Source organism: Ceratotherium simum, chromosome 7 (genome assembly GCF_057802395.1).
Source record: "Ceratotherium simum simum isolate JZ-2026a chromosome 7, ASM5780239v1, whole genome shotgun sequence".
Classification (NCBI taxonomy): domain Eukaryota; kingdom Metazoa; phylum Chordata; class Mammalia; order Perissodactyla; family Rhinocerotidae; genus Ceratotherium; species Ceratotherium simum.
The window spans coordinates 80,349,597-80,371,873 of record NC_141906.1 but is presented as its reverse complement, the minus strand read 5'-3'; the positions used below and the strand labels follow the sequence as shown (position 1 = coordinate 80,371,873).

At 33.4% G+C, this 22,277-nt stretch overlaps 1 protein-coding gene across 5 annotated transcripts in view; it reads left to right on the top strand.

Moving 5' to 3' along the window:
* The window catches only part of ARHGAP32 (Rho GTPase activating protein 32), a 322,445-nt gene that overhangs the window by 148,730 nt on the left and 151,438 nt on the right, over nt 1-22,277 (top strand). For all 5 annotated transcript variants that reach the window (XM_087433924.1, XM_087433925.1, XM_087433926.1 and 2 more), the window contains 2 exons: nt 18,914-19,005; nt 19,973-20,057. In XM_087433924.1, the coding sequence (XP_087290050.1) occupies nt 18,914-19,005; nt 19,973-20,057 (177 nt within the window). The remainder of the gene's footprint in view (nt 1-18,913; nt 19,006-19,972; nt 20,058-22,277) is intronic.

Sequence of the window (22,277 nt, the reverse complement as noted above, 5' to 3'; positions counted from 1 at the left end):
CTTCATAAAACTTATCGCCTGGGCGAAATTTGTGTATATAGTGTGTTGTAATTAGTGTTAAATAAAAACTCTTAATAAATAAATTTAATGACTACACAATACCCTATAATATAGAATGTATTATTGGTGTTTCATTAATTAATAGGACCTTGAGCTTGTTTTATATATTTTACTTTGATAAATACCTTTGTGATGAATTTTGCCGTTTCTTTTCACTATTATGAGGAATTACTAATCTGAAGTGTCTGAAGATTCCCACTTTACTTGTCAGAGGGGTTTTGTTAATTCATATTCTAAGTAGTAATGTTTAGTGTCTTTTGTGCCATATCTTTTCAATCTTAAAAATTTTTAGTCTTTTATATTTTGATGGGAGAAAAGGTGTTTCTCATTGTTCTAATTCTTCATTTAAAACAATTCGGGGGCCGGCCCCATGACTTAGCGGTTAAGTGCTCGCGCTCCGCTGCTGGCGGCCCAGGTTCGGATCCCGGGCGCGCACCGACGCACCGCTTCTCCGGCCACGCTGGGGCCGCGTCCCACATGCAGCAACTAGAAGGATGTGCAGCTGTGACATACAACTATCTACTGGGGCTTTGGGGGAAAAAATAAATAAATAAAATTATAAAAAAAAAAAGAATAGCAACTTTAAAAAAAAAAAAAAAAAAAACAATTCGGGTGCTGGGCCGGCCCAGTGGCGTAGCGGTTAAGTTCGCGCGTTCCGCTTCAGTGACATGGGGTTTGCCAGTTTGGATCCTCAAGCCATGCTGAGGCGGCGTCCCACATAGAGGAACTAGAAGGACCTACACCCAGGATATGCAACTATGTACTGTGGCTTTGGGGAGAAAAAAAGAAAAAGAGGAGATTGACAACAGATGTTAGCTCAGGTTCAGTCTTCTTCTTCAAAAAAAAAATTCGGCCGTCTTAGAACTTTTTTTCTTCCATATGCCTATATTAGATGTAGTAGATTTTGTGATTAAAAATTAAATTTAATTTAAACATTACGACTAATGCAGTATGGCAGGTTGCTTCTTCTTTCTTGGTTTCAGTTTCCTCTTTGCAGTGGAATGGCTGAATGAAATTTCTTTCAGCTCTGTGGTTATGTGTTAACACCTGCCCTTACCCTATTTTTTCCTTAGTTAAAAATCTGTAATACTCATTAGCATTCTGTTGATGCCTCTTAAGAGGGACTTGATAGTCTTTTGGAGAAGGTAGTCACACATAGATGATACAGAAGAGGTGGGCGTTGTGGTGGGGCTGAGTGTAGAGGCAGCCAGCTTTATGGTTCTGTATCAGAACACAGTGTGTTACACTGATGTTAAATCACTTTACAGTTGTTCAGTCAACGTTAGAGCTTTACTTGGATTTGGGGTCAAGGGTATAGCCATTGGAAAGATTCTTTAGGGATCTATACCAATGGCAGGATGGTAGAATATTTTTCTGGGTTAGGGAGCAGTGAAGCAGACAGGATAAAACATTGCCCGTTCCTATTTTTGCAAGTTTTCAATATCAAATTATGTTTTCCTGAAATGGGTGAACTGTTCTCTGTGTGGTTTAACTGGTTCAGATTGTGGAGAAACAAATACTTTCCTTGTTATAGATACCACGTTTTTTCAGACTGCATTAGCTTTTTACCAGTAAGGATATACTTTTCGCTTATATTTAGCTTGTGGTAAACTATAGGCCTTTGATCTTGTTACATGAATTCTTGTCAAATAGTGTGCTCCTCCCTATACTTATATAATTGAGTTTTGAGTATAAATTCAGGGCTTTAATTTTTGTTCGTGATGAACTTTATAATCATTTTAGTTTGTCGTTGCAGCCTATTAGAATAAAATCTCTTTGAATTCTGTCATTCATAGTATTAATATCCCTTTGTTTTCTTCTGTCTATAAATTTAGTAAATATGTCATATGTTTTTAATTGTCCTTATAAAAATTTTGAGAAATTTAGAAATAAAGAGCCCTATGATCTGCTACCTCCCTCCTGTTGCACAGTAATCTGCAGTATAATTGACACTGACTTAACATTGTTGAGTGTTTAATCAGCTCCAAATGTGTCTAACTGTATTGATATTGAATTCCCGTTTTAAAATCCTGTCCACTGGTGTATCATAAAAGACTCAGCTCTGTGCCTTGCTGTGATGAATTTTCAGTATGCCTTCTGCATTTGTCTGTTCTGTCATTGTAGCAGCCTTATTTAAATATCCCTCCCCTCCCCCAAAAAGGGAAATGAGTAAGGGTTTCTATTTAATTTCTCTGATTTATATTGTATCTCATGCTGAAAAACTTAGTTTTTAATGACATTAACAATTACTTGTTTGCTTTAATCTTCTGCTTTGTTTCAAAATAATAATACAAATATTACTGAAAACAGATTTTTTTCCATTTTATCTCTAGGATATATCCGATGTGGCATCTGTTACTTTGCATTACTGTCATTTGCAGTACTTCCTGTCTGTGTGCTTAAGACTCCAACTTAAAATGATTAGGTTCATTTGTTTTATTTGGCTTTGGATTTTAAGGGATTGCCTTTTTTCCCATTTTAATTTAGTTTAGTTTTACAAATATTTAAAACATTTACGTGGCCCCCAAGGATCTGAACTACCAAAGAAGGCATTCAGAAAAATCTAGCTTTTATCTCTTTGTTTCCCCATACATAAACATTTTAATTGTTTTTTTGGTTTATCCGCTCTCATTTTTTAAGTATAAGAAAATACACATGTATATATATATATATTTTTAATTGATGTTTTAATAGTTTATATCTGTGAAATTTTGGGTTGTACATTTTTGTTTGTCCATCACCATATATATGTCTCCCTTCACCCCTTGTGCCCACCCCCTACCCCCATTGCCCCTGATAACCACAATACAGTTTTCTCTGTCCATGTGTTGGTTTATATTCCACATATGAGTGAGATCATACAGTGTTTGTCTTTCTCTTTCTGGCTTATTTCACTTAACATAATACCCTCCAGGTCCATCCATGTTGTTGCAAATGGGACAATTTTGTCTTTTTTTATGGCTGAGTAGTATTCTATTGTATATATATACCACATCTTCTTGATCCAATCATCAGTCGAGGGACACTTAGGTTGCTTCCACTTCTTGGCTGTAGTGAATAATGCTGCAATGAACATAGGGGTGCATAAGCCTCTTTGGATTGTTGATTTCAAGTTCGTTGCATAGATTCCCAGTAGTGGGATAGCTGGATCATAGAGTATTTCTGTTTTTAATTCTTTGAGGAATCTCCATACCGTTTTCCATAGAGGCTGCACCAGTTTGCATTCCTACCAGCAGTGTATGAGGGTTCCTGTTTCTCCACATCCTCTCCAACATTTGTTGTTTTTTGTCTTGGTCGTTATAGCCATTTTAATGGGCGTGACGTGATAGCTTAGTGTTGTTTTGATTTACATTTCCCTGATGATTAGTGATGTTGAACATCTTTTCATGTGCCTGTTGGCCATCTGTATGTCTTCTTTGGAGAAGTGTCTGTTCATTTCCTCTGCCCATTTTTTGATTGGGTTGTTTGTTTTTTTGTTGTTTAGTTGTGTGAGTTCTTTATATATTATGGAGATTAACCCCTTGTCAGATATAATTACGCATATATTTTTATATATACCCTCTTTTTAGTTAAAGGATAGCCTGTTCTTATACCATGCTTTTTTTTTTCATACTTAGTATATGCAGAAGGTTACTTCACAGTAATAGATTGAAATCTTCCTCATTCCTTTTAAGCTGTGACTCTTCCATTGTGTGGATGCAACATAATTTATTCAACCAGTCCCTTGTTGATGGACATCTGGGTTGTTTTCACTCTTTAGTTACTAGAGATAGTACTACAAAGAATAACTTTATACATATGATGTTTTGTACTTTTGCCATATACAAAGAAAATGGTAAAAAAAAAATTCTGTATTATTTTAGTAAGATTTAAAAGACAGCAGAAGTGAATGTCTTCAATTTACTATTCTCAACCAGAAATCTTTCTTGACATTATTATCATGAATGGGTGTTGAGTTTTATCAGATAATTTTTCTGCATCTATTATAACAATCTAATGTTGTTCCCCATTGATTTTAATTATAATTAAGATTGAATTATAATAGTAGATTTTCTATTGTTAAATCGTCCTTGTCCTCCTGGAATAAATTCGATTTTGTTATGATGTGTTTTTTTAAATTAATGCAGTGATGGATTTGGTTCACTATTTTATTTAAGATATTTTTATGTGTCCCTGTTAACAAATTAGATTGGCCTATAATTTTCCAATCTCATGTTGTTGTCTGTTTTTTCCTATTTAATTTTTTCCTGTACTTTTTCATTGAGGTATAACTTACAGAGAAGTCACAAATATTTTATGTAGAGCTTGGTGAATTTTTGCTTATGTTTTTCCCGTGTGACCACCACCCAGAGTTAAGCATAGAACTTTTCCTGAAATTCAGAAAGCTCCCTTGAGTGCCTCCCAGTTAATTCTTTCCCACCAAAGTAATCATTGTTCCTATACGTGAAATACTACATTATGTGCTTCTTGTGTCTAGAGTCTGTTGTGTATATAATAGAATCTCATTGTGGTTCTTATTTGTGTTCCTATGATCATGATTTATGTTTAGGACCATTTCATGTCCTTATTGGCCATTGAGGTGGCTTCTTCTGTGATGTGTTCATTCAAGTCTTGCATTTTTCTTTTGTTTGGTTGCCTTTTTTAAAATTGAATTTTAGATGTACTTTATAAATTATGGGCACTAGTCCTTTATCAGATACATGTATTTCCAGTTTCTTCTTTCAGTCTCCAGCTTACTTTTTCACATGCTAAATGGTGTTATTTGGTAAAAAGAAATTCTTAGCTTTAGTGAAGTCCCATTTATTAAATTTTTTGATAGTAATTATTCTTTTGTTTGTGTATTTTATAGAAATCTTTGCCCACCCTAATGATATAAAGCTATTTTCTAGAAGAACATGTTTACTTGTTATGTTTGGGTGTATGAGCTATTTAAAATTGATTTTTATGTGTGATGTGAGATAGGGATCTACATTCACGTTTATCCATACAGAAATCTGATTGACCTAGTACGTTTATTAAAACGACTCTCTTTTCCTGACTTAGTTGCGGTGGTGCCTTTGTCATGAACCAGATGACTGTGTTATTGGCTGCTGCCTCAGTTCTCTGATGTGCTCCACTGATCCGTTTTTCTATTCTTGGGCAAATACCACACTGTCTTAGTTATAATTTTATAGTAAATCTTGATAGCCGGTAGAATAAGTCTTCCAGCTTTGCTTTTCTTGTCTTGGCACCTTTATGTCTATTGCATTTCCAAATAAATCCTTAGAATTAGCTTGCCAGTTTACACAGATAAATCTGTAGATAATTTTGGGGAGAAATGACACCCTGACAGTATTTTGTCTTCCAGTCTATGCAAATGAGGTGTGTATGTGTTATAATATATCTATTAATTTAAATTTTCTTAAATTTTGAAAAATGTAGTTTTTAGTGTAGAGGTCTTTCATATATTTTTTAGATATGCTTCTAGATATTTGATTTTTTTCTTCTTCAATGTTATTGCAATTGGTATTATTTTAAAATTTTATTTTGTACTTGTTTGTTTCTAATATGTAGAAATGTAATTAATTTTTCTATATTTACTTTATGCGCAGAGACCTTGATAAATTCTTTGGTTAATTCTGAGAGTTTGTAAATGCTTTTGGATTTTATATGTGTACAGTCTTTTATTTATTCTACTTTCCGTGTTGCACTGGCTAGGCACTGTAGAATGCTGTGGAATAGATGTGGTAATTGCATACATGCTTGTTTTGTTCCTGATATCAGGGGGACCCGTCAACTATTTCATCATTCAGTATGATGTTTTCTTTAGTTTCTTTTTGGATTTCACATTAAGGATTGGCATTATGGATTTCTTTCTTTTTATCGCATTAAGGTTGTTCTATTTTTAATTTACTCATTTTTATTTTTACATGAGTAGGATTTGGAATTTTTTCAAATGCATTTACTGCCTCAGAGATGATCACATGATTATTCTCTCCTTTTTTTTGTTAATGTGATGAACTACATTGATTTGTTTTCAGATATTAAACCAATCTTGCATTCCTGGGATACTCTACTTGGTCATGTTGTTTTATCTTTTTTTATCTGTTGTTGATTTCATTGTTCTAACTTTCTGTATTCTACTTAAAGTTATTATTTTACCCGTTAAGTGGAATGTAGAAATCTTGGCACAATCTAGGCCCCTTTATCTTCCTTCTTTATATTGTAGTTTTTATAAGTATTACATCTACATTCATTATGCATTGTTATAATTTTTGCTTTCCGCTGGTATATGTATTTTAAAGAATTTAAGAGGGGATTAATAATATATTATGTTTACCTAAATATTTACCATTTCTGTTACTCTTCCTTCATACTAGAAGGTCCAAGTTTTATATCATTTTCCTTCAATGTGAAGAACTTTCTTTAACATTTCTTTTAGAGCCCACCTATTGGTGATAAAATTCTCTAAATTTTCTTTCATCTGAATATGTCCTTATTTTTACTTCATTTCTGAAGGATGTTTTCCCTTAATGTAGTTTTCTGGGTTGAGTGTTCTTTCAACATTTTATAAAGATTGTTCTGCTGCTTTCCGGTCTTCTTGGTTTTTAAGGAGAAATCCATTCATTTAAGTCCTTTTTACACTATATGTAATATGTCTTTTTTCTCTGGCTGCTTTCAATATACTTCTTTTATTTTTTTATTTATTATTTATTTATTTTTGGTAAATTATTTTATTGAGGTCATATTGGCTCATAACGTTGTGTAAATTTCAGGTGTACATCATTATATTTCACTTTCTGTGTAGATTGCATTCTGTTGACCATCAATAGTCTAGTTTTTATCTGTCACCACACATATGTGCCCCTTTACTCCCTTTGCCGTGCCCCCAACCCATTGGGTAACCACCAGTCTGTTCTCCTTATCTGCGTGTTTCTTTATCTTCCACATATTAGTAAAATCATACAGTGTTTGTCTTTCTCTCTGATATGCTTCCCCTAGCACAATACCCCCGAGTTCTATCCATTGTTGTGGCAAATGGCACAATTTTATCTTTTTTTATGGCTGAGTAGTATTCCATATATATATCTGTCTATCTATATAGACAGATGTATATACACACCATATCTTCTTTATCCATTCATTTGTTAATGGGCACTTGGGTTGCTTCCACATCTTTGCTATTGTGAGTAATGCTGCGATGAAAATAGGGGTGCATATATCTTTTTAAATTATTCATTTCATGTTTTTTGGGTAAATACCCAGTAGTGGAATAGCTAGATCCATATGGTATTTCTATTTTTAATTTTTTGAGAAATCTCCATACTGTTTTCCATAGTGGCTTCACCAGTTTGCATTCCCACCAGCAGTGTATGAGGGTTGCCTTTTCTCCACATCCTGTCCAACACTTGTTATTTCTTGTGTTGTTAATTATAGCCATTCTGATGAGTGTGAGATGATATCACATTGTAGTTTTGATTTGCATGTCCCTAAAAATTAGTGATGTTGAACATCTTTTCATGTGCCTGTTGGCCATCTGTATATCTTCTTTGGAAAAATGTCTGTTCATATCCTCTGCCCATTTTTTTAATCAGGTTGTTCATTTTTTGTTGTTGTTGAGTTGTATGAGTTCTTTATATATTTTGGAAATTAACCCCTTGTTGGATATATGGTTTGCAAATATTTTCTGCCAGTTGGTGGGTTGTCTTTTCATTTTGTTCATGGTTTCCTTTGCTGTGCTGAAACTTTTTGGTCTGATGTCGTCTCATTGATTTATTTTTTCTTTTGTTTCTCTTGCCTTGGGTAGAGATGGTATTCAAAATATACTACTAAGACTGATGTCAAAGCATGTACTGCCTATGTTTTCTTCTAAGAGTTTTATGGTTTCAGGTCTTACATTTAAATCCTTAATCCATTTTGAGTTAATTTTTGTGGATGGTGTAAGATAGCGGTCTAGTTTCATTCTTTTGCATGTGGCTGTCCATGCACATTTTCCCAGCACATTTATTGAAGAGACTTTTCTTTCTCCAGTGTGTGTTCTTGGCTCCTTTGTCAAAGATTAGCTGTCCATAGAAGTGTGGTGTTATTTCTGGGCTCTCATTTCTGTTCCATTTATCTGTGTGTCTGTTTTTGTGCCAATAGCATGCTGTTTTGATTACTATAGCTTTGTAGTATATTTTGAAGTCAAGGATTGTGATGCCTCCAACTCTGTTCTTTTTTCTCAGGATTGCTTTGGCTATTCAGGATCTTTTTGTTCCATATAAATTTTAGGATTCTTTGTTCTGTTTATGTGAAGAATGTCATTGGGATTCTGATTGGGATTGCATTGAATCTGTAGATTGCTTTAGGTAAAATGGACTTTTTAACTATGTTTCTTCTTCCAATCCACAAGCACGGAATATCTTTCCATTTCTTTATGTCTTTTTCGTTTTCTTTCAATAATGTCTTATAGGTATTTTATTCTTTTGGTTGCAGTTGTAACTGGGATTGTATTCTTGAGTTCTCTTTCTGCTAGTTCATAATTAGTGTGTAGAAATGCAATTGATCTTTATATGTTGATTTTGTACCCTGCAACTTTACTGTATTTGTTAATTATTCCTAATAGTTTTTTGGTGGACTCTTTAGGATTTTCTATATATAGAATCATGTTATCTACAAATAGTGAGAGTTTTACTTCTTCCTTTCCAATTTGGATCCCTTGTATTTCTTTTTCTTGCCTAATTGCTCTGGCTAAAACTTCCAGTGCTATGTTGGATAAGAGTGGTGAAAGTGGGTATCTTTGTCTGGTTGCTGTTCTCAGAAGAATAGCTGTCAGTTTTTCACTCTTGAGTGTGTTGTTGGCTGTGTTTGTTGTTTATGGCCTTTATTATGTTGAGACACTTTCCTTATATACTCCTTTTATTCAGAGTTTTTATCATAAATGGATGTTGGATCTTGTCAAATGCTTTTTCTCTGACTATTGAGATGATCATGTGGTTTTTATTCTTCAATTTTTTAATGTGGTGTATCACATTGATTGATTTGCAGATGTAGAGCCATCCCTGCCTCCCTAGAATAAATCCCACTTGATTGTAGTATATGATCCTTTTAATGTTATTAGTGTATTTGATGTGCTAGTTATTTTACTCAGGATTTTTGCATCTATGTTATCTATGTGATATCGGCCTGTAATTTTCCTTCTTTGTGTTTTCCTTGTCTGGTTTTGATATCAGGATAACGTTGCCCTTGTAAAATGAGTTATGAAGCACCCCCTTCTCTTCAGTTTTTTGGAAGAATTCCAGGAGGTAGGATTAAATATTCTTTGAATGTTTGGTAGAATTCACCAGAGAAGCTGTCTGGTCCTGGACTTTTGTTTTTTGGGAGGTTTTTGATTACTGTTTCAATCTCTTTACTTGTGATTGGTCTGTTCAGATTCTCTATTTCTTCTTGATTCTCTATTTCTTCTTGATTCCATTTTGTGAGATTGTATGATTCTAAGAATTTATCTATTTCTTCTGCGTTATCCAATTTTTAGGTCTATAGCTTTTTGTAATACTCTCTTATAATCCTTTGTAGTTCTGTGATGTCTGTTGTAATATCTCCTCTTTCATTTCTGATTTTGAGTCTTATTTCTTTTTTCTTAGTGAGTCTGGCTAGGGTTTGTCAGTTTTGTTTATCTTTTCGAAGAACCAGTTCTTAGTTTCATTGATCCTTTCTATTGTTTTTTTAGTCTCTATTGCGTTTATCTGTTCTGATTTTTATTTCCTTCTTTCTCCTCACGTTGGGCCTTGTTTATTCTTCTTTTTCTAATTCTTTTAGATATAGTGTAAGATTGTTTATTTGAGATTTTTCTTCTTTGTTGAAGTAGGCCTGTATTGCTTTAAACTTGCCTCTTAGTAACCCGTAAGTTTTGATACGTCTGTTTTCATTTTCATTTGTCTCCAGGTGTCAAGATACTTCTTTTACATTTGACTTTCAACAGCTTGATTATCAAGCTGTTTTATTTTTGCTGATCTTCTTGAACTTGTAAATATGTATCTTTCAACAAATTTGTAATGTTTACAGGAATTATTTGTTCAAATAGTTTTTTGTGTGCTGATATGTTTCTTCTCCATGGGTATCTATGGGTCTATTCATATTTTTCAGTCTTTTCAAAAAATTTTAGATAGCAGTTCTGCAGATTAAATAATTTCTTTTTGCCTATTGTCAGATTGACTGACTCCGTCATCTCTATTCTGCTCTGAGACAAGCCAGTATTTTTTATTTTAGATTCTACATTTTTCAGTTTTAAAATTTTTGTTTCGTCTTTTTAGATAGTTTACATTTTTCATCGAGGAATTTCTGTCTTCCCATTGGTCTCAATGTCTAATGCGGCATGTATCTGTGTTAATGTCTTTGAAGTTCAATGTCTGTTTCATCTCATAATTGGCATTTCTTGATTGTCTTTTCCTTTGGGAATTGCTCATCTTTGACTGTTCTGGTATGTCTAGTAATTTTACATTGTGTCATGGACATCTTGAATATTATGGTGAGACTAACTCCTATGGAAATCCTCTGGAGAATGTTGGCTTTTTGTCTTATCAGCCTTGTTGGGTTCAGATTGAAGTTTCTATCTGGACTTTTTTAGGTGGTGGTTTCAGTTCATTTTCATAGCTTTTGCTCTTATCTTTTTTGGGGTTTTGCACATACTGTCTGCTCTCAAAGGATACTTTTCCTGGTTTCTCTGGCTGGAAGGTTGGAGTTCTCCAAAAGTTTTAGCCTCTTTTACTGCATGCAGTTTTTTCTGACTGGAGCTGTCAGGTCTAAGTAGTGAGAGAAAAAGGTAACTAAGATTATCCCCACAATCTTGACTCAACAGAGTCCTCTTTTATTTTTTCTCTATTCAGAAGAATGGGTTTTCACTCAGGGTCTTATGTGCTTGTGTTATAGCTGAAGTGTTGCTCTCAGGTCTGTCTTTGGGCCGGGTTAGAAGAGAAAAAAGAAAGAAAGAAGGAAAAGAAAACCTCTCGCCTTTTTGCCCAACATTCAAGGGACATTTTTCAAGTCCTCTGGCCAGAAAGTTGGACTTCCCTAAGAGTTTTGCTGTACATGCCTTTTACTCATGTCCTTATTCAGCCTGTCCTTGGGTCAATTCCAGGAGATAATAGAGGGGGCAAAAAATCAGGAAGCAGATTGCCACTGTATTAGTCATTCTTCAAGTTTTGACTTTGCTCCGCAATCTACCTGTTCTCAGTAAAATTTTTAGAGTTCTCAGGTAGTTGTATGTTTTTATTTTATTTCATTTTGTTCTCTATAGATATTTTATTGGAAACAGTGGAAGAGTCTAGAAGCCTGACATTCTTTTATTGAAATAAATTTCACTGGATATGGAATTCTATGTTGGCAGTTGGTTTCAAACACAATTGAAAGCACTCAATCCAAGTATTCTGACTTGCTCATATTTATTCCTATGAATGTAATGTGTGCTTTTTTTTTTTCACCTGGCTACTATTAAGATTTTCTCTTTATTAGTGGTTTTTAGCCATCTGATTATGATATGCCTGGTGTGATTTTCTAAGCATTTATCATACTTCCCGATATATGTTATTTTCTGGATCAGTGTGTTTATAATTTTCAAGAAATTTGGAAACTTTTTACCCATTATTTTTTCAAATGTTTTTTCTATTCTTCTTTTCTTTTTTAATTACCTCTCTCGTCTTTCCTGAGGGGGCAGAGCATTTTCCTCTCTTTTTTTTTTTTGCCTTCAGTTAACACATATGTTAAATGGCTTAACATGTCCCTGATAATTTTCTCGTCTTTTTCTCTCAAACACACACACAAACTAAAAACCAAAAAAAAATTTTTTTTGCATACTTTTTCTTGCTATTTCTTCTAGTTCACTGATCTTTTTTTTCTGCCATGTCTAGTACGCTATTAGGTAATTTTTTGTTACAGATATATTTTTCATCAATAGTCGTCCCACTAATTTTTTTTTTCATTTTTCATTTCTTTCTTTATTGTGTTTTCTTTTCCATCTTTGAGTACACTAGCATATTTACAAAGTATTTCTACATTTTTTTTCTGCTAGTTCCATTACTTTTGTTATTTCTAAGTCTGTTTCTAGTTAGTGAATTTTATCCTGGTTATACTGTTTTGGCTAGATTGGTTGGACTTCTCTCATATATGTGGAGATTAGAAATAGCAAATTATTTCAGGTTAATTTGTATATAAATATTTCCATTTACTTCTAGTAGTTTCCTCCTTTCTGAGAGTTTCTCTTTAAGGACCAGTCACATGGCAGCTTGGAAATGTGACGTCTGTTTCTCCTTCCCAGAATATTGCTGCCCTCTGTTTGGACTGCAGTACTCCTTGCTGTGGTTTGGAAATGCTTTCCGGTCAACAGTTTGGCTGAATATGGAGTTCACCTTATGGAATTTGTTTCTCTTAAGGATCATAGCCTGTCATGTCTTTTCTGTATGGTCGAACTTCAGTGCTTAAAACAGTGGTTTATACATTTTATCCAGCTTTTCTGGTTGTTTTAGTCTGCTGCTAGATTTTAGTCTAGTCTTGGCAGGTGTCAAAAGTCTCTTGGGTGGTTTTGATGTCTATGTTAACTGGGATCATAAAATAAGTTAGAAAACAGTCTTCTTTTTCTGTTCTTTGGAATACTATTCTTTCCTCATTCTTAGTTGTTTTCACTGTTATCTTAACTATTCCAGATAAATGTAGAACCAGCTTAAGTTCCATAAAAATTTCTCTTGACATTTTTTGTTAAATTTTTTTAAAGAGGAGTATTCTTTTTTTTTTTTTTTGAGGAAGATTGGCCCCAAGCTAACAGCTGTTGCCAATCTTCCTCCTTTTTTTCCTCCCCAAAGCCCCAGTAGATAGTTGTCTGTCATAGTTGTACATCTTTCTAGTTGCTTTATGTGGGACGCCACCGCAGCATGGCTTGATGAGCGGTGCATAGGTCTGCACCCAGGATCTGAACCGGTGAACCCTGGGCCACCAAAGCGGAGTGCGCAAACTTAACTGCTACACCACTGGGCCGGCCCCTTTGTTAATTTTTAACTGAAGTTTAATATACACACACATTCACACTTCTTTCACGTACTGTAGTAATGACTGGATTTATTCATGTTGTTTAGTGTGTTGATAAATACATTTCTTTCAAGGACAGCATTTCATTACATAAATATACCATAATTTGTTCAGCCATTCCCCTGTTCATGCATATTTGTGTTCACATTTTCTGTTGATTATAAATAAGCTCCTATGAATGTTTATGTACATGTGTTTGGTGCACATATGGAAAAATTTTTTGGATCTGTATTTGGGAGTGTAGTTGCAGGATCATGGGGTAGTTATATGTTTAGTTTAGTAGGAATTATCAAACAATTTTCCAAAGTGGTTATACTATTTTACATTCCAACCAGCAATATATGAGAGTTTCATTGCTCCAAATTTTTGCCAACATAGGTATTTTAATTTTTAAAAAAAGTTTTTGGCTTTTTGGAGAGTATGCAGTGTTATCCCGTTGAGGTTTTATTTTGCATTTCCTTGATGTGAATGACATTAAGCATCTACAGTTATTGGCCATTTGGTATCCTCTTTTATGAAGTATTTGTTCAGATTTTTTGCCATTTAAAAAATTGGATTGTCAGTTTTTATTATAAGGAATTCTTTATATATGCTGGGTCTAACTTCTTTGTTTTCAGTTTTGATGCAGTTGAATTTAGTAATTTTTTCTCTTATGAGTAGTGCTTTTTTGTTTTCTGTTTAAGGCATCTTTATTTACCTTAGACTTAGTCTTCTGTATTTTTAGAAGCTTTATTAATTTTCACATTTAGTAAATTTCCATCTTGAATGACTTTTTCTGTATTGTTTAAGAGAAGGTTTAAGGTTTTTTCCTGTTTTGTGTTCTGTAAAAAACTGCACCAATATAATTTGACAGTATTCTTATTTTGAATTGCATTGGTACCTTTGTTGTAAGTCAAGTTTTGCTGTATATTTTCTGGCCTTTTCTGAACTTTCTGTTATATTTCATTAATTTGCTTACTTATCCTTACTCCAGTACCACACTGTCTTAAATTACTGTTGCTTTATAGTAAGTCTTGAAATCAGGAGGTGTGAGGCCTGGAACTTCCAGGTTTATAATTTTAATGGCATGCTATTAAATATCTTGATATATTATATGTCAGACAAATATTGCTAGCTTTAACTTAAAGAGTGCTCTTTTCTCTGAAAAATCTAAAAATGTAGAATATAAGACTAAAGTATATTATATAAAATAATTTCAGTGCCCACTAAAGATGTGAAATTTTGTTCAACTCTTTTCCCTATTTAATTGTAAAAAAAAGATGAAGAAGTAATCCTATCAGATTGACAAAGATAAAGATGGATAATACTTAGTGTTTGTGAGGTTGTGAGAAAATAGGCAGTCATATACATCGCTAGTGGCAGTGTAAATTGGATCAGCCTTTCTGGAGGATTATTAAGCAATGGGCATCAAAGTATTTTTAGTCATAAAAATAGAACTGTTAAAATGAAGAATTTTATTTTGGTAACTACAGACTTTCATAGATATTGTATTTTGCTAGGAGAATTATAAAAATGAGAGATAAAAGTGTTGATTTGCTTTTCTAGGGTAATTAACAATACTAGGTTTCTTTGAGCCTTTTCCTTGAATGGTACTAAATTTTAGTGTTGTAAGGGGGGTTGGGGATGTCAGATATTAATAAAATATGTCCATATATCACTCCGTTGGATCTTGCTCAAGGAAGTTATCTTCTTGATGAATGGAAAAGACTTTGATTTAGAGAAAAGGCAAGGCAATTTGTAATCAAATATGAATAAAAATATAATAAAATGCTCCAACTTGCTGTTTATAGGGTTAGTCCTATGGAATATTAATAAAAGAAAATATCAGCATTTGGCTAAGTTATTGGTGTAGGCTTAAATGGAGTTGGTAGATTGAATGGCATTTTGAAGATAGGGATATATATATACACACACACATATATATATACACACACACATATATACACACACACACACACACACCCCTATATATCTATATATATATATATGGGTAATGAACGTATTAAATTACACAGTGAAAACAAGAGGTACAAATCGAATGTAGGGAAGAGTTATGAGATAAAAATAGTTAATAATCTATTTATTCCCTCAAACTTTTTGGAGCACATCCTTTGTGCCTGATCTTTGTGATTCAAAGATAACCTTTTAGGAAGTTAGTTTATTGCTAGAGATAGATACATAGAGAATTTAAATGTAAATGGTGTGCACTTTTATGAAGGTTTGTATGTTACATTGCCTTCTGTTCTCTCTTTTATTTTCTTTTGGTGAATAGTGATGTTTCTGTAAAGTTGAATATCAGTTCTGTTTTGGAAGCATAATTAAGTGATGATTATAACATGAATAAATTAAGAAAATTGTGTATTTTCTGTGAATGAATGTCACTTAATATTTTCTAAAAGAGAACTTTCTTAATCTTTGATTTACAGCAACAGAATAAAATGATTTAAACTATGTGCTTTCAGTAGAAATTTAAGAAAATTTATTTTATTTAAAAAAGCCTTAGTTCATCAAACAAAATAACAGTACTATATTTTCCTTTTAATTCTATTTTCTGAATCTTAAAAGAATAAATGATACCACTTTTTATGTCAAAGTGTATTGTATTTATTCATTACAGAAATACACTGAGTGGCCTGGATGTCTTAGGACTTTTCTGGACTACGGGAAAATATTGTTGGACAAAAATATTTTCTTGAATCCTCTAAGGTTTCAAATGAACCATTGTTTGGTTCATTTGCCTAATTATTACCGTTTTGTCTTTTTAGGCAGAGGTTTTCCTGTCAGGCCCCTTTGTATAGCCTGTGAATTTACCTTTGGGTCATGTTTCCACCTACAGTCCAGTCAGTTGTGACTGCAGAGGTGTGTGGTCCATCAAGTGTCTCCCTCATGTGGACTATAGGCTAGGCAGCTTTCCTCATTTTCTCCTTAGATGTGTGTTAGGGACCATGGCCTATCTAGCATAGAGAGCTTATTGTCAAAAGACAGTTAATATTTTAAATTTCAGTCTACCGAATAAAGTCATCAACATTTACTAACTGGGTCCAGTGTACCCTTTTTTGTTCTTTTATGTTTTGAAGTCAATTTATGAATAATTTTATAGAATAAATAGTGGAAAACCACTTGATTAGAAATTTTAATAAGAATTTAAGCACAGCAAACCTCCAGACCTCTTTATGTCAAGTAAATTTTGGTGCACAGACATCATAAAAGATAAAAGAATATTGTGACACAAAATTTAGCAAAACAAGGTGAACCAGGTTATTGTTGCAAAATATTGTGTGATAAAGTCCTTTTGGTTGAATGACTAACTGGAGGAAAATAACATATTTTTTTGTCCTTAGAAATATATTGTTCACTCATAATTCTTGTTCTACGGTATTCATCTAGGATATTATCATCAATCTGAGATGTCATTTACTTAATCAATTTCACCACCATTATTAGATTCTAGAGTGCTGCTGTCTCTTTGCCTTCATCCTTTGATGTGTGTATCGTTGTAAAATATCTTTCTCTGTCAGTTTTCTCCTCTTATCTATTTATGGATGAAAAATTAAAAATATGAAATTCTCAAATATATTTAATGAAAGAGAAATGCTGACTACAAAGATTGTGTCTCCAAGCTTTTTAAGTACCTTCTTGAAAGATGATGCACAATCTGGGCAACACAACCTAAAAACTGGAGGATGATCTGTTTCACTGTTGCATCAACATTGTGGGTCAGAGGTTGAAGCCTTCAGCTTATTGACCGCCTTGTTGTGCACGTAAGGTTTTACTGGAACGTGGCCATGTTCAGTCATTTGTGTGTGGCTGCTCTTGTGCTATAATAGCAGAGTGGAGTTGTGGCAGAGAGTGTGGTCCACAAGCTGAAAACATTTACCGTCTGTCCATTTAAGAGAAAGTTTGCCAACCCCTGTTCTAGGTGATTCTCTCATTTTCCTTTTTTAAAAAAATATTATTTTTTTATTTTAGTCTTTTCTCTAGCGTGGTAGAGAAAGGTGGGTTCATTGATGAATGATGATGAACAGTGATAAAATGATACCTAGGATTATGAAATAACTGTGTGCTTTAAGATAGAGGAAGAGGAAAAATAAGACCAAGATTCTCTCTTAGATTTATAAAAAGGTCCAGTGGATCTATGTGGTAATTGCAAGATAGAATGAGTTCTATTTCATTACTAAAGAATATAGGAATTTTCCTTTTTTCTTCGGAAGACCTCTAAGAAGGAATAAAAAGACTTCTCAGAGTGATTGATTGTGAAATATCTACTCTTATAAATAAACTTGCTAAGTTTATTATTAACTATAGCAAGTTTATTGTTTAACTATGCTAAGGACAAAAACCTCAAAAACAAAAGTTGGGTCCAGTGGACCCTGATGATATATTTTCAAGGGTTAATTCTTGTAAGTTCATACATTGTTACTCATATCTTTGAAAGTCATGGTTTTTAACATTTAAACTGTCTTGGCTACTTTTTAATAAGAAAACTTTTTAAAAAGTTCAGTTGATACTGTGAATCTCCTTTTTTTTTTATTGAGGCATAGTTGACATACAATACTATATTAATAGTTTCAACATAATATCATGATTCGATATTTGTATTAATTGCAAAATGATCACCACAAAAAGTGTAGTTAACATACATCACCATGCATAGTTATATAACTTTTTTTTTTCTTGTGCTGAGAACTTTAAGATCTACTCTTAGGAACTTTCAAATGTGCAGTACAGTATTATTAATATAGTTGCTATGCTGTACATTACATCCCCACGTCTTGTTTATTTTATAACTGGAAGTTTGCACCTTTTGACCTCCTTCACCCATCTCCACCCCCCACCGCACAACCACCAATCTGTTCTCTGTATCTATGAGATTTGTTTTTTGGTTCTTTATTTTGTTTTTAGGACTCCATATATAAGTGAGGTTATACAGTATTTGTCTTTCTCTGTCTATTTCACTTAGCATAATGTCCTCAAGGTCAGTCCATGTGGTCACAATGGCAAAATTTTATTCTTTTTTATGGCTGAGTAGTATTCCACTATATATATATACATATATATGTATATATATATATGTATATGTACATACCACATTTTCTTTGTGAATCTCCTCTTAACTCAATTTAACTGCTCATCTCATATTATTCTTCTCTATTGCATTGTATGGCATTGGCTATAATAATTAAAATTTTCTGTTACAAATCATAGATAATATAACATAAATTTGTTTTTTAAGATAGATATTTGGATTTACTGTTTATTTTGTCCAGAGTGTGAAGAGCCTTTTGATTTTCCAGTTTTGTTTTTAAAGTGATGCAGCTGAATGTGTCACTAAAGTTAAAAAATCATCGCTATGAAAACTATGGCAGACTAAGGACATAGATGTCAGTTTCAAATTTTGGTGTGAGAAGTGCACATTGTGATCTTCGAATTATGTTCATATTACCATTTTAACTTTATTAATCATTGTAACCAAGGTTGTTTTAGTCCAGCAACTCCCCAGGGAGATTTTAGTTTTGTGCTGAGACACATACTATAATAGCTGATTTTGAATTTTGATTATAAGAGCATTAAAATTCTTATTTTCACAGAAAATTTGTCCTTATACAGTAAAGTTAAATATTTAAATTAGGTGAATTCTTTTCCTTATTCTTAATAATTAAAACTCAAGTAAGTTATAATTTTAAGATATTATTAAATCAATACGTATTGCTGTTGGTGCAGAGTCAGCAGAACCACTAAAATTAACTATAATCTGCTTTTAAAAATGTATTTGTAGTAAAGGAATAGTCATAAATCTTTTATCTGTATTTTTTTTAAGGCAAGAGGAGCAGATGTTCCAGAGATTCCTGGAGACCTTACTCTTAAGACATGTGGCAGTACAGCCAGTATGAAGGTTAAACATGTGAAAAAGTAAGTGTACTTTTACAGTAGGTTTTAAATGAATTCCTATAAATGGAAATTAGTTCTTTAATTCTCTTAAAACTTTTATTTAGATTTCTTACTAAATAAGCTCTTACTGTTCATACGTTAAATTATACTGTTAAGCCTTGAATTATGCCTTAACAATTAGTGGAATAGATCTGAAGATAGTCTACTTGTCTAAAACTATATTTTAATTTTGTTCTTGCACCAACTTTATGTCATTGTCTGTTAGGTTGCATTTGTTCAACAGGAGCAAGCCAAGTGTGTCTTTCCCGGTACCTTTAGTATTTGCTTTCATTCATTTAGAAAAATCGACTTTGTTGTTTGAGTTATAAGATTGCTATATCTCATCTTTGCCTTTGAGATAGCCTGAAATGGATGCCAGTAGGTGACTTTTAAGTGAGATATTGGAAGATATTCGTTTCAGTTTCAAACAGAAAAACCATCCTTTTACCTGGTAGAGGGTTAGATAGCTAGATAGATAGCTATGTTTTCATTTTAAGTAGAGAAAAGACAAGGTTAAAAATGTTCATTCTGCATCCAGACCCACCAATCCAGGACTGATGGGCTGTGACAACATTCACAGGTAAAATCTGGTTTTGTATTTTGCGGTGGGAATGCTGCTTCTGGTTAGAAGCTGGCCATTCATAGTTTCCATAACATTCACTGAAAACACAGTTTCTCTATGGTCATTGACTTGGTTCAAGATTAGGAGAGTATAGTGATGCTTTTGAATTTTTTTTTTTGGTTTTGACCTGTGCACTAGATGTAATTTTCCTTTGATTCAGTGTATTTCTGAAAAGGTTTGTGTGGATATATGTGTGCTCATGCGCATGTGCTTATTAAATAGTTTTGCTTGCATGAGCTCTTAAACTCATTTTATTTTCTCCTTAGGCTTAGTAATTTTGACTATTGCAGTATCTTGTATCTCACTTATTGATTTCATGTACTTCAGGTTACCCTTCACTAAAGGTCACTTTCCGAAGATGGCTGAATGTGCACATTTCCATTACGAGAATGTTGAGTTTGGCAGCATACAGGTATATGTGTAATATTTCCTACATACTAAATTAATCTATATCTATATCTATATATCTGACAGGTGACACATAAGTAGTTTTTTCTATTGATATCTTTTTGGTTGATGTGAAAACTTTTGTGCTTTTCTGTTGACTAATACTTGATGCCTGATGGACCCCTGTTTCAAGTGGAGACAGAATAATAGAATCAGTGTACATCTCAGAATTCCTATCAGATTTCTAAACAGCATTTGCCACTGGTTTATAGAATGAACTGTTCTAGTTGTTACCTGACTCTTGTGTTGGGTAGTAGTCGTGATGGATAAATCAGAGTTGGGGTGAAGTGAAGTAAGGACTGGTGGGAGAAGTGCTAATGGAATTTTTTTTCAATATTTTTTTGTTATTGTGAAGTGGATAGTGTGTGTGTGCATATATGTGTATAAAACATATTCATGTATAAATATACATTATATACATGTATATGTACATTTTAAAGCCTAGGTTAAGAGAGAGAAATTTCCTGTGTGTTCCTTGCCTTCCCTACCCCAGCGGTGACTTATACCATGACTTATATATTCGTTACCCTACTTTTTTTTATAGTTTTACTATCTGTATGCGTCCCTAATCAATATGGTGTTTAGGTTTGCCTGCTTTTAAACTATATAGTTAGAATTATTCTAATTAATTCAGCAAATATTTACTGAGCAAGTACTATGTACCAGGCACTGTTTTAGGTGCTTTGGTTATATTACTGAGCAACACCAAAATCGAAGACCCATTCTTAAAGAGCATAGGCCAAGAAGATAAGAGCTATGGTAAAAAGTAGAGCAGGATAAGAAGGCTCAGGGGTGCTAGGGTAGGTTGAAATATTACACCAAGGTGGGCTTCATTATTGCGTGTGTTCTTTCTGGCTTCTTTCATTTAACATTGTGACGTTTATCCATGTAGATGTAAGCAGTTATAGTTGGTTCAGTTTGTTCACTGCAGTATATTAATTCATAGTATGCATACATTGCAAGTAATTTATCCATTGTTTTGTTTGTTTGTTTGGAATTTGGGTTGTTGTCAGTTTTGGGCTAAACAGTGTCTCTGTGAACCTGGTGTATATATGCAGGAGTTTCTCGCGGTATATGCCTGGGAGTGGAATTTTAGGGTTATAGTGTGCCCACATGTCCAGCTTGATAAGTAAAGCCAAACTACTTTTTAAAGTGATTGACTAATTCATGCTCTTTCAAGTAGTAAATGAGAGTTGTTCCACATCCTTGCCAGCCCTCGATTGTTTGATACTTGTTAATTTTTACTAATCTGATGGGGATATAATTCTCTCTCATTGTATTTTAATCGGCACTATCCTAATTTCTAATGCAGTTGAGCATCTTTTCAGATGTTTATTGGACATTTTAGATTCCTAGTTTTTAGAACTCTAGATCAAGTCATTTATTCTTTTTGTTTTATAGATTTGTTTGTATTTTTCTTAGTCATTCATGGGAATGCTTGACATATTTTGGATGTTAGTCCTTTTATATTGCATCTAGTCCCTTATTGTTTTTTATGTGAGCTCAGAACACCTTGTCCTATGCTGTGGCATTTTTTTTCACTCTCTTTGTGGTGCTTTCAGTGTACAGGCATTGTTTATTTTATTCTTTATTTTATGTATTTTATGTAGTTCTATGTATGTACAAACCTTCTGGTTTGTAGTTTTTCTGCCATAGTTAAGATGTTTTTCTCTGCTCTGATGTTATTAAGATGTTGTCCTGTATTTTTTTCTAAAAGTTTCATAATTTTGACTTTAACATTCAGGTTACTTGGAATCGATATTTATGTATAGTGTGAAAAGTAGTGATGTTAAAAATTTTGAACCCCTAGTGTGATGACAGTCAGAATGGCTATTAACCACAGCACTGGACCTAAGTCCTGATGGCCTTCTCCTGGGCAAAGCATTACCTCTCTAGTTGTGTGGATCATTGGTGGTCCAGTATTTTGATATTTTAACACTGTGTATCCACAGGTCTTTTTTGCAAGGAGTGCAATTTTATGACTAGCTGTATTAGAGTTCTCTAGTGAAACAGAACCAACTGTGTGTGTGTGTGTGTGTGTGTGTGTGTGTGTGTGTGTGTGTGTAGAGAGAGAGAAAGAGAGCAGTGAGATTTATTTTAAGGTATTAGCTCACATGATTGTGGAGATTGGTAAGTCCAAAATCTCAAGAGTAGGCTGAAGACCAGGGGCAGAGTTGATATTGCA